Source organism: Manduca sexta, chromosome 24 (assembly GCF_014839805.1).
Source record: "Manduca sexta isolate Smith_Timp_Sample1 chromosome 24, JHU_Msex_v1.0, whole genome shotgun sequence".
Taxonomy (NCBI): Eukaryota; Metazoa; Arthropoda; class Insecta; order Lepidoptera; family Sphingidae; genus Manduca; species Manduca sexta.
In genome coordinates this window covers 16,853,425-16,869,363 of record NC_051138.1, presented here as the reverse complement: position 1 = coordinate 16,869,363, position 15,939 = coordinate 16,853,425, and the positions used below count along the sequence as shown (strand labels likewise).

Below are 15,939 nucleotides of genomic sequence, written 5' to 3'. Positions count from 1 at the left end.
CCGATAATTTTATGCAATAAAAAAGTGATGAAATAAGCGCACTACTGCCTTAGTGAGCAAACAGAATATAACAATACGTAAGAAAAGTCATTATGATGGTTGATTGAAAAAGTATTCTGACTAGAATATAATGATTCTGACATAATATGATCTAGTGACTATTGAAAACTTCTCAAGTGTGCAGGTTTCGTCATGATGTTTTCCTTCTCGGTTAAAGCAAGCAATAATTAAAAAAGAATACACACAATTTTAGAAGTCAGAGGTGTGTGTCTTTGGGATTTGAACCTGCGGACATTCGTCTCGGCAGTCCGCTCCAAACCAACAAATTGGTTATCCAATAAGTAAAATAATTCAATTGGAACCAATAGTTCCCGAGATTAGCGCGTTCAGAAAATCAATTAAACTTCAACTTTATATAGTGTAGATTTTATGATTTTGGCAGGTCGTGCAAACATGACAACAATTAATTAATATTCGTCGAAATAAAATTATAAGGTCATATTAAAACTAATCTAAAATTGAACGCCGAAATAAAACATTAGAAATGGATAAGAGTAACTTTACTGAGTAATTTGAAATACATAAAGCTAAAAATGTACACAAATATTTCATAAATTTATGAAACGAAACGTGCTCTATATTTATTTATGTATACGCATTACGCATGCTAATACTCGGATACATTAACACAGTCATGGTTCGCCTTGGGTACATAGGTCGGCTGACGGACGCGCCCGGGGCTTTCACTATTCCTGTTCTTATTTAATAACAATATTTTTATATTTAATTAATGCAAAATGGAACAGCCATCACAATATTTCAATATAAATAACTGCCACTGAGATCCAAGTGCACGGAACAAAATAAAAAGTATACAGTATAATAAAAAGTAATATACAAATCTTCTGATATAATTAATAAAGTTTTATATCCTTGTATAGATTTTATTTATTTCATAAGACCTCTTAACACCAGAAATAAATAAATCATACGCAATACGCGCTTTTCTCGTTTAAAATTTTAAATTTATTAATAATTCATGTTACTTATAATAAAATTACTATTATGTATGGCTATTCCACGCGCAATTCTTTGTATGTATTATTTATCTCACTTCCGTTGCTTCCTTTATTCTGGAAAATAGCTGTTGCGGCTAGAGAAAGTTAAAATTAATTTCTAAAGAGAGCGTAATTAATATAAATTATATCAATGAATATAGATTTTTATCTAGATTTCTCTGTCAGTCAATTACCTACTTTTTAAAATGGACATAGCAGTAAAACATAATTGATGATAGGTGTAGTATATAGTTTGATGGAACATTATTTAACCATCAAATATCACTACAATCAAGGCAGAGTACAGCTCTTATTATAAAATATTTATTATTTATCGCTTTAAAATGTCTGTTATCACAAGACAGCATAAAGCCCATTAAAATAATATTTTAGTGGGCTTTATGCTGTCTTGTGATAATAATAATTTATAATATTATTATAAATTATTACAGTTCATGTAATAACAGGATATTATCACATATTTTAAAATATTCACTCATTAATATACAATTAAAAACCATCTGCTGACTGTTCTCTGCCTTTTATAGAGCCAGTATTTACAGACAGCCTGAAGTCAGTCAATCTCTGCTATCACCTTATCCTTTAATATTCGAAAACAAATCTGTTTCCACTTGTAATTGACTTCAGACAAGCTATAAACAGAAGCATCAGTTGTACATGTTATTCACAAATCAATCACTGGTGAAATAAAAATCATGTGAAGACCGCGGGCACCCCTGGCATCAACACTCTGAACCCTTTGTCACTTACAACGGAAAATTCACAGACAATAAATAACATACACATAAAGTCTAATATAAAATTCTGGTATTAAATTATACAATTGATTTATAAATAAAAAATTAAAAAACTTTTTCATGTTGGAAATCAATTAATTGACTAATATATACAAATTAATTTAATATCAGAAATATTTTCCATTGCTATCAATGCTTATCAACAAATACACATGACACACCCTGTCTAGAAATTGGTTCAAAACAGAATTTGTGTGATACATCTGTGAATATCCGCTGCTACGACACCTACTTACTCCAATTACATTATAATTACAATTTATATTAATTTTCAAATGGCACTTTGTACAAAATAAATCCAATGCAACCTGTGTTATACACAAATTGTTGCAGAGCCCAAAATCTAAAGCCATTTATTTACTAGGCAAAAATAGCATGCAACACTCAACAGTGTAGAATTTTGCCATTAACAATTTTTCAGTTTACTTTGATTTGTTTTAGTAAGGAACTAAAAGGCCAGAATTTTTACTTACAATATCAACAATAACCAAATATTCTTGCTCTACAAGTGTAATATGTCCAGGAAAAATCTGCAATTTCTAGTGCGAAAAATCTTTCGTATGGGTCATAATGTGACCTTTGTGTTTTAAAAAGATTTGATGTGCCATTAGTGCCTAATGAATACACGGCTTTATAATCTTTTGTGGCAAGAACTATTTTCAGCGGCGAGGTGATAAGATGAACAACCATCCTTATCCAAAACACTCCTCAGTCCAAATACTGATTTCACACATACATACAACACGGATGTTACCCGCCTCAAAAAGTTTGTTCCTTGCTTGTTAAACAATTTTGGAACCCCTCAGAGCCTCCACTATCTCTACATTTATTGAAATAACTCATGGATAAAGGCATAAGTAGTAAAAATTATTATTATTTTTGGCAATAATTTCATAACTTTTACTTATATCTCATAATAAAGATCAACCTAATCTGAGGCTAATATACCAAGTTCACATCTGTGATATAACATACAACACATCAAAATAATTAACATTGCAACACAAAAACATTGAGCCAACATACAACTTTTAAGGGAAGTGACTGGTGATTAGGTTACAAATTGTTGCTGTTTAGACAAAAAGTTAAGTAGCAATCCACCATTTTGTAATAATATAAAATATTATAATAGCAACTTATGCATTCATTGAGACAATCTTGTTCATATTGACATTAAGGCTTTAATTAATTAACATATTGTTATGCCTTCAAAATTCCATAGTTATTTCTAATTAATTGTAATACATTTACACATTCATATTCCAATCTGATATTCTCACAATCAACCCTTTAGGAACATAGTCTCTATAATAATCTGCATCAATTGGCCAGCTAAATGATACAAATATACTCAAAATGTCCAATGTAACAAAATGCTTTTATCACTAGTATTGTGGAATCAACAATACATAAAGTCCTGTAGTATAAGTTAAATACATGTATATTTTGTCATAAATACGCCAATATTTACATTGCGCTGTGCTTGGAAGAGGCACTGAGCAAATCCATACATTAAAAACATTTCTGTTTAATGGAAACCTATATAGTTTTCACGAAATACCAATATTAGTCTTACATGGGGCAATATTGGGATGTTACAAGCATACAACTACCTAATGTATTAAATATGGTTCTGAAATTGATTATAGATTGTGATTTATATGGCTGTTTACATCAACCTTCCCATAAACATAGAAGACATATAACAGCTAGCATTTTTTGTTAATTGTATATCAACACCAAATGAAACAATGCAACGGCACGGCACTTTCATATCATAGTGTTACATTTCAGTCTAAGATTTGTGAAGGTTGGTGAAAACCAGTAATAATTTGTAATTCCTAGTCAGTACTTGGTTTAGAATAACTTTTTGAGACTGGAACAATAACTAACTTCATGTGCAGAAAAACTTCCTCTGGAGAGGCTCACTGTCATTGTCACTGTCCGAAAAACACGCCGCGAAACCACTTTTATCTCGCGTAGAGTCTTTTTGAGCCAACTGCCCACTCCTTCTTGTGCGTACAGTTCTGTTTAACACACGCTTCTTCCTTTTCACCCGTTCTCTCCCTGCTCGGGGGCTGGCTACATTCATGCTCACCATGGAACTGACTTGCTCAGTAGAATTGCTAAGCACAAGTACAGTGTTTTCGGGCTGTCTCAAAGTCAGCCCAAGAGTCCTTCCGCTCCGTGTCCTAGACACTATTTTGTCATCTGGGTTTTCCTTCCTGTCTGAATTGTCAAATTCACTAGAATTTTTGCTAACTTTCCTCTCATTGTTATTAGTCTGTGCATTGGTTACAGTTTTTGTCGTTTTCGTTCTTTTAGGATACCTTGAAGTGCTAGACTGGAATGAGATGTTTAGGTTGACATTGTTTTTTGGTTTACTTACGCTTTCTTTACTCTTGGACTTTGTGTCCATGAATTTCAGTAAAGATGTGCTTTTGTTAACTTTTGTTGGTTTGTCATTGTCCTTAGTGGTGACTAAGTTGATAACATTTTGTGATGAATCAGTGCTGCAGTTCAAAACTGTAGCTTTTTGTTGTGGGGTGTTCACTGATTTGTTGACACACATAACAGTGGTGCTCTCTTTAGATGTGTTGGGTTTAGAGTCCTTTACAAGGTTTCTAGCAGACTTACACCTCAGTTTCCTTGGTGTCTTCTTAGATTGCACTTTAGTAGACCGTATGTAGTTTGCAGTGAAGCCAGACATGTCACTCAGGTCTTCAAATTGTCCATTCACCCCATTAGGCTTAACTTTATCATTAGTAGCATTTTTCTTGTCAGTGCACTGATCTCCACCTGCAAGGTTTTCTAATTTTTGTTTATCTGCAGCAGTCTCTTCTAAAGAAACATTGTTTTTGACATTACTGCCATTTACAACTCCAGATCCAAACATAAATGACATATTTAAGTGACTATTGTTTAGTGTCTGCTGAGCCTGCCGCAGGCTCCTTCTCAGTGATGTCACTTTTGGTGTGGATGTGATGATTTTGTTTTTCTTGTGCAGAGTGGTGCGACTGCTCCTCTGTAATTTAGACCTCTTTGGTTTGCCTTGTATTGATGAGTTTTTAATATTGAAATCAATGTCCGAACCGTGAGAATCAGACTTACTACTTATGATCATTTTCTTATTATTCCTTTGTGAAACATCAAAGTAAACATTTTGCTGTTTGTCAGCACACACTGATTCATCATCGAGGATGGATAGTTTTCTTTTCTTCTTCTTTTTGGGTGAAGGCACCTCGTGAACACTTTTCGGCTTCGATTTGGAGCTGTGCGCTTCCTCATACTGTTTCTTGATGAGATTGTCATAGTTCATGAGGCAAGGAGCCCGCTTGGTGTAAATCCAATAGGATATCTCATCCATGTTGCTCATAAAGGGAAGCTCAGTGGAAGCATCGTCGAGGAGCGCAGCGGGCGCGGCGGGCGTGACGTCGGCCGCCGCCACGCTGAGATACATCTGCCGGCGGGCAGGCCCGCGCCCCACGCCGCACGGGAAGCCCAGGCGCACCTCGCTAACGCCGCCGGTCCCTGACTCTTGCTTACAGTGTTGCGGCCGGACTCCTTCTTGCCGCAACTTGCCGCTACCATGTCCATTTTCTGTATACGCCTCACATTCCATACACCTGGAAATTTGTACGTACTCGTTGCGTCACAACTAAACTACACATAAAAAATATATACAATCATTTACATTACTTACATTCAAAACACCTTTAACGAACGTATATTGAGCTGTGTAGCTTGTTTTATCAACGGGAGAGTGTGAAACGACGTAATACACTGTGTTGAAAGGAAAATAAAAACCGCTAGATGACTGACTTCGCTACACAGCGAAACGAAACACTAAACGTCCTATCCTTCCCTATTTGTATCTCAAAATATACGGAACTAAACAAATTGAATGCTCATAGTAAGTAAATTTGTATAAAACCAATAATTGAAACAATATTTTTTACAAAAAATAAAATTTTACTTTTCCTCTCACAACAAAAATGCAAACGCGTTTGGAATGTACCATAGACTGCTATAGATTAAAGATTTCTATATCTAATACATATCTATAGAATAAAAATAATGCGAGATTCTCACTCACACTTCACAGTCCGGTATTATTTTGGGTATTATAGTCACACTCACCCGCTACCAATGTATGTACATACAATAATTGCATATTATCGCCTCGTGGATAATTGGATAAATTCTCCAAATATTTTTTATAGGTGTATTTTTTATATGAATAAGGTTCGAAATGTTATCCCTCTAAGGTTTTATTTTCATTACGTTCCAAAAAAGGCTATAGCCATTATCTCGACTTACAGGTACAGTTTATATTATTATCAACTTGGGTAATTATAAAATAGTCGATACATTGATATCGATTGTAAGATTCAACCATAGATATTTGTTTTGATTTTTCTGACATATTATCTTTGCCTCTCTTTCATTCATCAGATTTTCGCGCCTTATTATTTTGTGATCATACCTACGGTGTCGTGCGTGTTTTTTTTTTTATATCAGAGAACATTGTAGAAAAATCTGGTGGTGCTTGAAACAGTGTTTACAATTGCGTTTTGTGTGAAGTTACAATGAAAACAAGATGAACGACATTCAAAACTTAATCGATCGTCAATATGGCAATTGTAAGTGTATTGTAAATGTTTAGTGGAATCGGTTCAGTTCATTGAATTGAAATAACACATGGATCTATTGCAGATTGCCGGTTTAATTATGATAACATCCTAAAGCGGCTGCTGGTTGATGGTAGTGAATCGTATTACGGGCTGCAGGGAGGAAATATTGTTGCAAACTTCGATCAGGACCCGCCGATATTTGCCTGCAGGTTTTCAGAAGCCCCTGGATATGAACACATCTTAGCTCTTGCTAATGAGGATGGAAGAGTGGCTATACAGGTAATTCTCCGACGTTTTAAATGGTACACCCATGTTGCCAGTAGTCAGTAAATAAGTATGCAAATAATATTTGACAAAAGTTCTAGATAAAATTAAAAACGAATTAAATTATGTAAGTAAAAGAAAACTTGTCTTTGGAAAATAAGCTGTGAGTGACACAGTATGCATGTAAGTGTTCATAAGTGGTGCATATTACAGGACACATCCACGTTCAGCTCTGCCAGTACACTGGAGGGCTTCCAGTGCCACAACAATGCTGTGTTTGACTTGGCATGGATGCCGCAGCACATGAGTTTTGTTACAGTTTCTGGTGAGTTACAGAAACTTTTTATATTATTATTTTTCTATTAGTAGCACACATATCAGATGCTGTACTGTTTTGTTTTATTGCATTGATTTTTTATAGTATGTAGTGCTGTTGGTGTATCTTACTACAATAAATATTTTTAATAATAATAATTACACAATTTTTTTAAATCTTAAAACTGGTCATTCATATTTGGAAATAAATTTTGATTATTTTAATTATGCTGTGAATGCTGAGGTTTAATTCTCAAGTTCGACAAATATTTTCAGTTTTTAAATCAAGCAATCCTATTGAGAATTACATTAAAAATGATATCTGGCATTAACTAGGTGCTCACTACATTGTTTTGTATGAATACCTACAGCTAAAGTTGTGAATAACTGTACAGGAAAAATAACAACGGTTATTTTTGTGATTCTTTCTATATAGTCGATCAGAAAAGGCTGAATAATAAAATTAGACTGTTTAACTTATATATGTTACTAAACAGCTTGATTAATTTTGTCACAAAATTACTTCTTAATTAACACATAAACTTTCTCAAATCACCTAATTAGTTAATACTAGGCCAAATTATGCCGGTATGAGTCCAAGAACTAGGTTTACATAGTTTACAGTCTGTATATAACGATATCTTAGTTTTAGGTTACAACCCCCATTATTGCTGTTGGGATCAGTATAATGAGCCAAACTGAAACAATGACCACTCATCATATAATATAGTCTTTGTATGTACTTGTTGTCTGTATATACTTGCACTTTATAAACCTTCTGAATGCATACAAATAAAGTCCTTTGTTAGGATGCATAAAGTGTTCTATGTTTATTGACATTGGTGTTATCCCATTTTTTGTAAGTAATTGTTCTTTGTGAAAAGCGATTAATACACCGTTTCTGGGTTTTCATCCTTCGCAATCACACAGTACTGATTACTTTGCATGCACACATGGTGGGCTGTTTGCCCTATCTTAAAATATAAATATCTGACATCATTGTTCACAGGTGATCACACAGCATCATTATGGGATGTTGCTGAGGGATCTCCAAAGCGCGTACTTGTGTTCTCCAGCCATACCAGGTCCGTCAAAACTGCTGTATTCAGACCCACAGAGCCCTCGGTATTTGCCACAGGCGCCAGGGATGGACACATTCTTATTTGGGATATACGGGCGTGCAACCAACCCTCGCTGGTCCTCAAACCTGATAACTGCCTCATGAATTGCCATTCTAGTTTCACGCCAAAAACACCAGGATCCCACAGTAAAAGGCCTCGCATCGACAATCATCGAGCAATCAGTATCACAGGGTTAGTGTTCCAAGACGACATGACGCTCATATCGTGCGGAGAATGCGATGGAAATATAAAAGTTTGGGATTTGAGGAAAAATTATAATGTGTACAAACGAGAACCTCTGCCGAAACACTCCATACCTTATTGCGGCAGCTCGACAAAGAATGGGTATACCAACTTGATTATAGATGATGCCGCGATGAGACTTTACGCCAGTTGCATGGACAACGTTATTTACTGTTTCAATATTTCCACTTACAACACTTTGCCAGAGCAGAGATACATCGGGCACGAGAACAGCACGTTCTACATCAAAACAAGCCTAAGTCCTGACTGCATGTATCTGGTAAGCGGCAGCAGCGACAAGAACGCATACATTTGGAACGTGAAGTACTCGGAGCCCATCGTCAAGCTCACGGGACACTGGGCCGAGGTCACCTGCGCCGCCTGGTGTCAGAAAGGTGATACGAAAGTCGTCACGTGCAGTGACGACGCCAGACATAAAATCTGGAGGATCGGCAGAGAGTTTATAGACAGTGACACTGAGGTGAAAGGTCGAGCGGAGATAGTCCCACGGACGGAGGTCACGAGTCTACCACAATGGGGTGCTCTAGAAAAGACACCCAATTCACTGAAAAGAAAGCTGTATAATACTCCCGGATCGTACAGCGCCAAGAGAGCGAAGTGCCACACCAGTTCTTCCGACAGGAAGACCAAGCGTTGTCTTTCTGACCTCATGAATGCGTCGAAAGAGAATGAGGGCGAAATTATGGCCAAAAAACAAAAATTGGAGCCAACTATTGAAGAAGAAGAAGAGAAGTTGCTGCCCGCGGGAACGAAACGTCGACTTGACACGCCGATTGATTCCGAAAGTCCCAAGAAATGTCTTTTAGATCTGAACGCGAGTACCGACTGGACCTATATCCCTAAACCGGGCAGTTCGTTTATGACACCAACGAAGAATTACGAGAAAAGGAATTGCAAAGCGCTATCCCCGAAAAGTCCGAAGCCGATCTCGCCGACCATGGTACACTGCAGGTCGACCGTGAAAGTGTCGCCGAGTAAAGTCAGGATAATAACATTCACAACGCCTACGAAGGATTTGCCAAATTTCGTGCTGAATGGAGAGGCGCCGCATCTGAGGCTAATGTCTCCAGCCAAGAAGAAGCTGGACACCACAGACTGGCTGACGTTAATGGGCCGAGAAAAGAAAGGAAAAGTTTCGGATGTTGTAGAAAAATGCAACATAACAGCCCCGCCGAGTCCCAAGGAAAGCTTGCCACCACCGAGGAGAAATTCCACTTCAGAAAAACCTACTAAACCCTATAAAAAAAGTCGGACGTTACTCACATATTTCAAATTAACTACTAAGGACAAATGAGAATAAATTGCGACCACAGTATTTTCTTCCCTACAAATTTTGCAAAGATTTTTAAGACATTATTATTGGAATCTGTGAAATGAGCAGTGGCGAAGAGTCCAGATACCCGATCCCTATCGGCTTCCCTTTATGTAAAGTCTTAACTATTAATAGAACCTATATGTTGTGTCCAGTTCCCTTTCGAAAAATTTCACCTTTCGCCACTGGTAATGAACAAAAATGAGACATCACAATAATATTAATTTTGTTCATTTCAAGGTAAGCTAAATATTCGTGGAATCTGCTGGAATGGGCACCTCTTGTAATGTCGCATTCGGCTGCTACTACCTTGGAGTACATATTAGTCCACAGACATTTCTAAAGTATTCAATTATAATATGTCAACACCTTATATCACCATACCAAAAATCTTCAAATGCTGATAACTCATCAACTTCAGCACTTATAATATCAAAATTGTGAAGTCGGTTGTGGTCGCCTTTAAATTTAATAAAATTGACTGATAAAATATTAGGTAATTCATTTTAATGTATATGAGGCAAAATAAAAATAAGCCAAATATTTTACAAAGTAAGAGACGTTGTGCCGACCACTAAAGTGAGATATAAAACATGGTGATAATTCGAATAATAAAATGTTATTAGATTACATCAACACGTTTATTAGAATTAGTTTATAGCTATTTCGGAAGACCATAGGATATGTTTTCGGATCTCCCGGAGTGAATCTAATGCATTTGCAACTGACTGTAAGAATCGTTTCCTATATATTTTAATAAATAAAATAAGTTTGGAGGAAAATATCTTTTATTTCTACGAACAATTATATTTAGTTTATTGTCCGTATTCCATCTCCATGACGAGGTGAGTGGTCACCATCGGCGTTGGGGGGCTTGTGTCTCCCCCCTCATTACAATGACATTTTTTTGATTCTGTAACAGACAATTTTTAAATCAACCTAGTGTCTGCACGCCTCTAAGATCAAGTAGGTCAATCGTAAGTGGTTGATGCTTGTGATTGCCCACAATGACGAATCGTAGGGGTGTTAATAACGCGGCCAGTTTCGCGTCGAGTTCCGGGAATGGATTTTTTAGTGTTTGTAATCTAAGAAAAAAATGATTTAAATTATATTGTTGAATTGTTTGTATTGATACCGCGGTCCTCTGAGTTCTAGAAGTGGGTAACACTTCTTGCAAAAAACGTGAGCTGAAGCCTCACCACTTACTTTCATTATTCACGCACGCATCGAAATACAGTTTCACAAAGGATATTTTATGTTCGCACGCAAATTGACGCTCACAAAACTCAGGAAAGGGATCTTCCTGTATTTCACTGATTGTCGAGCAATATTGTGGTAGAATTGATAATTTATTCGGTTTCAGAGATTTCGAGAAGTGGATTTTCTTTAAAGGCTTTTTCAAAACCATTAAAGAATCCATATTTTTTTAACACATCGGAATAACTAGAATTTGAGAAGTTAGAATTGAATCATAGAGTAAGTAAAATTGAATTATTATAAATGCTCTGAATTGAATGGCTTCACCAAAGAGAATCATAATAGATATGGGACCTGAGTGTCAAATTTTGATTTACTGATCTCGTTTACTGATATTAAATTGTCTATCAAATACTGAGTCTGAGTCAAAGAGAATTATAATATACATGGTCTGAGTGCTAAGAGAATTAAACACAAAGAATTCAAGATAGTAATGTAACATGGGTGTTCCTAAAGCAGTATTTTTAGAATTTTGATATTTAATCAATAAAGATTTATAACCTTTCGGTTCTGTTATTGAGCCATTTGTAATAATGGTAGACATCACAAACACATGGGAATAATAAAACACTGATATCGAAGATGTGCAATTTTGCTCACTCTTTATTACGTTTGTTAATAATCAATATATAAAAAACATAAATTATTTTTCTCATTTTACATATTACCGCTGATTGAAGCAGGCGCGGTTGCTTCGAGCTCATAATCTTCCGTTAACGAATGTACTCAGCGTCAGATTTAATATGAAATTCAATTACAATAGCGATTATATTGAACTGACGTTACAAAAATTACAAAAAGTCGTCATAAAACGTTACAACCGCTATTTGAATTGATTGAATATAAACACTTATTTGCACTGCTACACATTATACTATGAGGGTTAATAGTCTGGCGCTGAGTGACGAGGCAGTGATGATGTACAGTTAAAAGTACGCATCGCTCCTGATTACCAAAATTTGCGCACACTTATCATTGAAAAATATACATATTTGATGAGCTTAGCTTTCTGAAGACTGTGTGTAGAGATACTTTTAGCACGAAAGATTTTAGCTGTCAGTGCCGGCTAACAGTGGCTGTGAAGAGTCTGATTTAATATATTGTCGTTTTTGTTATGCTAATAGCAGCAGTTTCGGAATGAGATGAGGTGGTGTTTTGATTGTCATCGACTACTCTTCGGTGCCACAGTGAGCGTCGGCGCTGATACTATAATTGAATATCTGAGAGATAGTTGAACAGTTGTCTTCAGAAGCGATCATCAAGCGAGCTCGAGACAGCCGCCCGCGGCCGGTACCATAACAAAATGTCAGTAACGAAAACTATTGTAGAATAAAAAAATAACACAAAGGAGAAGAAAGTTAACAATAGGTTGGGCTTCGAACGCCTCCGCCATGCAATTTGTTATACTACTACATCTAAGTCTGCTCTTAATAACTACGTAACTTAACACTATGTACATACATTATCAAAGCAATTTTTTTAAAAAAGTTTTAGTACTTTTTATAATATTAATTTGAAAATTTGTTAAATGTCTTTATCGTTAAATCCACTGTATCCACTCGCACCACATTTTTTTTTAAATCGTTTATTTTTTTTCGTTTTATAACACAACACAATTAACAGAATATTTTAGCCCCGCTAAAAAACTACTAACATAAATATATAACTAGAGTACAACCGATGTAATTTGTACGAACGACGAGGATGCGCTCCGTCCCGGGGTCCGGGAAGCGGGTCCCGGGGCCCGGGCCCGGCGGCGCGGGACCGACACTCGGCCGCCGCGTCACCTCCACAACTCACTCACACACTGCGACACCGTCCATTGTTATTGCACATAAACAGCGCGCAAACTCGTCTTCATATCAATTGACATTTAAAAAACTGGTAAAATATAAACGTTAATCTATGAAGGAATCACGTTAGGCTCGCGCGGCCGCGCCGGACCACGCGTCACGTCCCGCGACGTGTTTCACGCGTCGTGTTGCACGCGTCGTGTTGCACGCGTCGTGTTGCACGCGGCGTGTTACGAGTCACGTGGTCCGGCGCGGCCGCCGGCGCGATCAGTCGTAATTCGAGATCAAAAACTCGAGGCGACGTCACAGAGCCGTGACACCTCTAATACGGGAGCAAACGCGGACTCCGTAAATTATTCAATTTTGTTGGCCGTGATGTCGCGTTTGCTCGTAATCAGTCGTTCCAATATCAATACAATACCTTTTATCACAATAGACAAATTAAAACGTTAACTCGGGCACCTGTCGCCCGACGATGGCCACGCGCGAAAAACAGACGTGCGGACACGTCGCGGTACAAAACAACTCCGTACAACTCTCCGTATCATACTATCATACAAAAATGACAATTTAACTGTATTCAAAACGAGTAAACACTTCAAAAATCTATTATACCTGTGATCTACTCGCCGACGGTAGTGAGTCACGCGGGACGCGCCGCGTGTACGCGCCGCGTGTGCGTGCCGCGTGTACGCGCCGCGTGTGCGTCGCACCTACGGCAGTACACCGAGTGCAGGTACGTGACGTCACGCTATCGTGTATTTTGTACTTTGTTTGTAAATTGAGTGCAATAGAGGAACTAGAACGCTGTCGCGGGCGTCCCGTACTCGACACGGCACCGGCCGACCCACTCCTCTTACACCGACTAACATTCCTTATTGAGATAAAATGGCGCTCAATAGTCATGTGTTATATTTCGTTGTATACCCTACAGATGAATTATTTATTGCCTATTTAATGAAGTGGCAAACGTCGTAACAAGCTGTATAAGCAGATCAAATCGAAAGGTACGTGGACGACCTTCGCACGCCTATCTACATAATACGATTCGAGACTAGTTATTTTTGTCTAATTTTAATGATTATCAATCAGGTCACGTAATCACGATTATATAATATGTATGTACAAATTACATATTAATGCTACCTACCACCTTTTAAAAGGCGAAGGACGCAATCTAAGTACTACTATAAGCGCCATCTATAAAATTTGAGTTTGAAGTACAATTGTCGTCCCGACAGGCGCAGTCGATCGCGAATAACAGTACGGGGACTATCATTTTTCAATAGTCTTACGGGATCGCTGCGTCGCCGAGGCGATAACTGACATAGTCCATTGAAATGTTACATTTTTTAGGCCTTACCTTGCGTTTTTTAGAGGACGCAATTTTATTTTTTAGAAGTGTAGGGGGGGTCAGTGTGAAGCTAAAACCAAGTTTGTGGGGTCGCCACCCTTGTCCCACGGCCGCCATCTTGGGTTGAAATGGTTTTTACGATGTATCTCTTAAACTATTTATCTGACAAAAAAAAATATAAACATTTTTTGTTGCAAATTAAATTCTCTACAACTTTGGTCTAGTAACTTTTTGTCGTAGAACTATAAATAAAAAAGTTATAAGCAAAAATATTAAGAAATTCAATGTTAAGCAATGTCCATTGCAACGTTATCAGAACGTGTGTTTATAAGGTTCATAATACGTGCAACACAAACCCGCGCTTGTCGGCTTGTACGCGAATTACTTGGATCCTGAATCGCTTTGGGACAGATAAAGCAATTGCTTAACATTTTTGCTTATAACTTTTTTATTTATAGTTCTACGACAAAAAGTTACTGGACCAAAGTTGTAGAGAATTTAATTTGCAACAAAAAATGTTTATAATTTTTTTTTGTCAGATAAATAGTTTAAGAGATACATCGTAAAAACTATTTCAACCCAAGATGGCGGCCGTGGGACAAGGGCGGCGACCCCACAAACTTGGTTTTAGCTTTACACTGACCCCCCCTACACTTCTAAAAAATAAAATTGCGTCCTCTAAAAAACGCAACCCCAAATGTAACTTTTCAATGGACTAACAACTTTAACATCCGTACCGATTCACTCAATACTTGGACTTGTTACGCGAACGTCCAATTAGACCGGATACACACTATTTCCGATTGACATGTAGAATGTAGATATCTTAACTTAGATTCGATATAAAATGACTGAATTTTAACCTCGTATTCGATAGGTAGAGATTTATTTAATAAATTACCACGTATAGTAGTAGTAAAAATTCAAAATTTGTGCGATAATTTTCTGTAACAATTAAGAAGAAGTGCCGTGTCGAATACCGACCGCGAAACGTTACGCGAGGAGACGACCCTGACGGTCACTACAGTTCCTCGCAACCAGCGTCCGGTGTAGTGAGGACTAATCCGAACGTAGCGTCCTGGGACTTGAAACACTGCGCAATGCACCTACGTTGTCCGATGTAATGATATCATTCATCCGATGGAGAGAGATTTATGCAACATTCACATTAATAAAACAATTAACACGAGAGATCCGAGATCCGTACTTTTGGAATTAGTGAAGTGTTGTCGGGGATGAGAATGGCTCCCGACACCACTGGGCCGAGTAATGACAACAGGTGCACCTCGCAGCCGACACCTCGTCACCACGCGATAGTGATGCGACCCGAACGGCGTCAGCGTCCGTCGGTCAGTGTTCAACTCGTTTTGGTTCGTGTCAGAGCGCTACTTTTTATGGCTAAAGCGCTCAGACTCGAAGATAAATAGTTTAAAGGATTAAAAAAACAATCGCGTAACCTTCACGGGTCACCTCGTCAATATATTTGTATACGCGCCTTAGGGACGCACATCATACACGTCTTGTGACTAACATAGATTTACTTGCCATTTATTGGCCGATAATTTTATTACACATAGATTATTCACATTTAACTACTGATTTTTACACACAGGACATGGCCAGTCGCCACTGAAAGGACTCGATTTAAATCGCAGTCACGACAATCGATACATAATCGACAAGGGGAGTGATCCGAACGATTGCAGGTGTATGTGATCATTCGAGTCGCATCACTATTATACAACCGGG

The 15,939-nt window shown here is 37.5% G+C and overlaps 2 protein-coding genes and 1 long non-coding RNA gene across 3 annotated transcripts; 1 reads left to right on the top strand and 2 right to left on the bottom strand.

The window, feature by feature from the left end:
• Nucleotides 1-544: 544 nt before the first annotated feature.
• On the bottom strand, nucleotides 545-5,919 carry LOC115449734. Its single transcript, XM_030177622.2, has 2 exons — nucleotides 5,580-5,919; nucleotides 545-5,502 (listed from the first exon to the last, which is right to left on the bottom strand). Coding segments are annotated over exons 1-2 (1,734 nt in total). The 5' UTR covers nucleotides 5,582-5,919; the 3' UTR covers nucleotides 545-3,770.
• A 405-nt stretch (nucleotides 5,920-6,324) lies between these two features.
• On the top strand, nucleotides 6,325-10,568 carry LOC115449735 (protein lethal(2)denticleless). Its single transcript, XM_030177623.2, has 4 exons — nucleotides 6,325-6,519; nucleotides 6,593-6,789; nucleotides 6,988-7,099; nucleotides 8,099-10,568. The coding sequence occupies exons 1-4, from the start codon at nucleotides 6,477-6,479 to the stop codon at nucleotides 9,766-9,768; spliced, it is 2,022 nt and encodes a 673-aa protein (XP_030033483.2). The 5' UTR covers nucleotides 6,325-6,476; the 3' UTR covers nucleotides 9,769-10,568.
• Nucleotides 10,354-14,250, bottom strand: LOC115449736. The gene is made up of 2 exons (XR_003939201.2): nucleotides 10,993-14,250; nucleotides 10,354-10,699 (listed from the first exon to the last, which is right to left on the bottom strand). It is a non-coding gene; the product is annotated as an uncharacterized LOC115449736 (long non-coding RNA).
• Between the last annotated feature and the right edge of the window lie 1,689 nt (nucleotides 14,251-15,939).

What these genes read in the sequence shown, in the direction of transcription:
- LOC115449735 (XM_030177623.2), top strand. Translation starts at nt 6,477, where the DNA reads ATGAACGACATTCAAAACTTAATCGATCGTCAATATGGCAATT. An exon ending in CGATCGTCAATATGGCAATT is followed by an intron (nt 6,520 to 6,592) that starts GTAAGTGTATTG and finishes GATCTATTGCAG; the next exon opens with ATTGCCGGTTTAATTATGAT. An exon ending in GAGTTTTGTTACAGTTTCTG is followed by an intron (nt 7,100 to 8,098) that starts GTGAGTTACAGA and finishes CATTGTTCACAG; the next exon opens with GTGATCACACAGCATCATTA.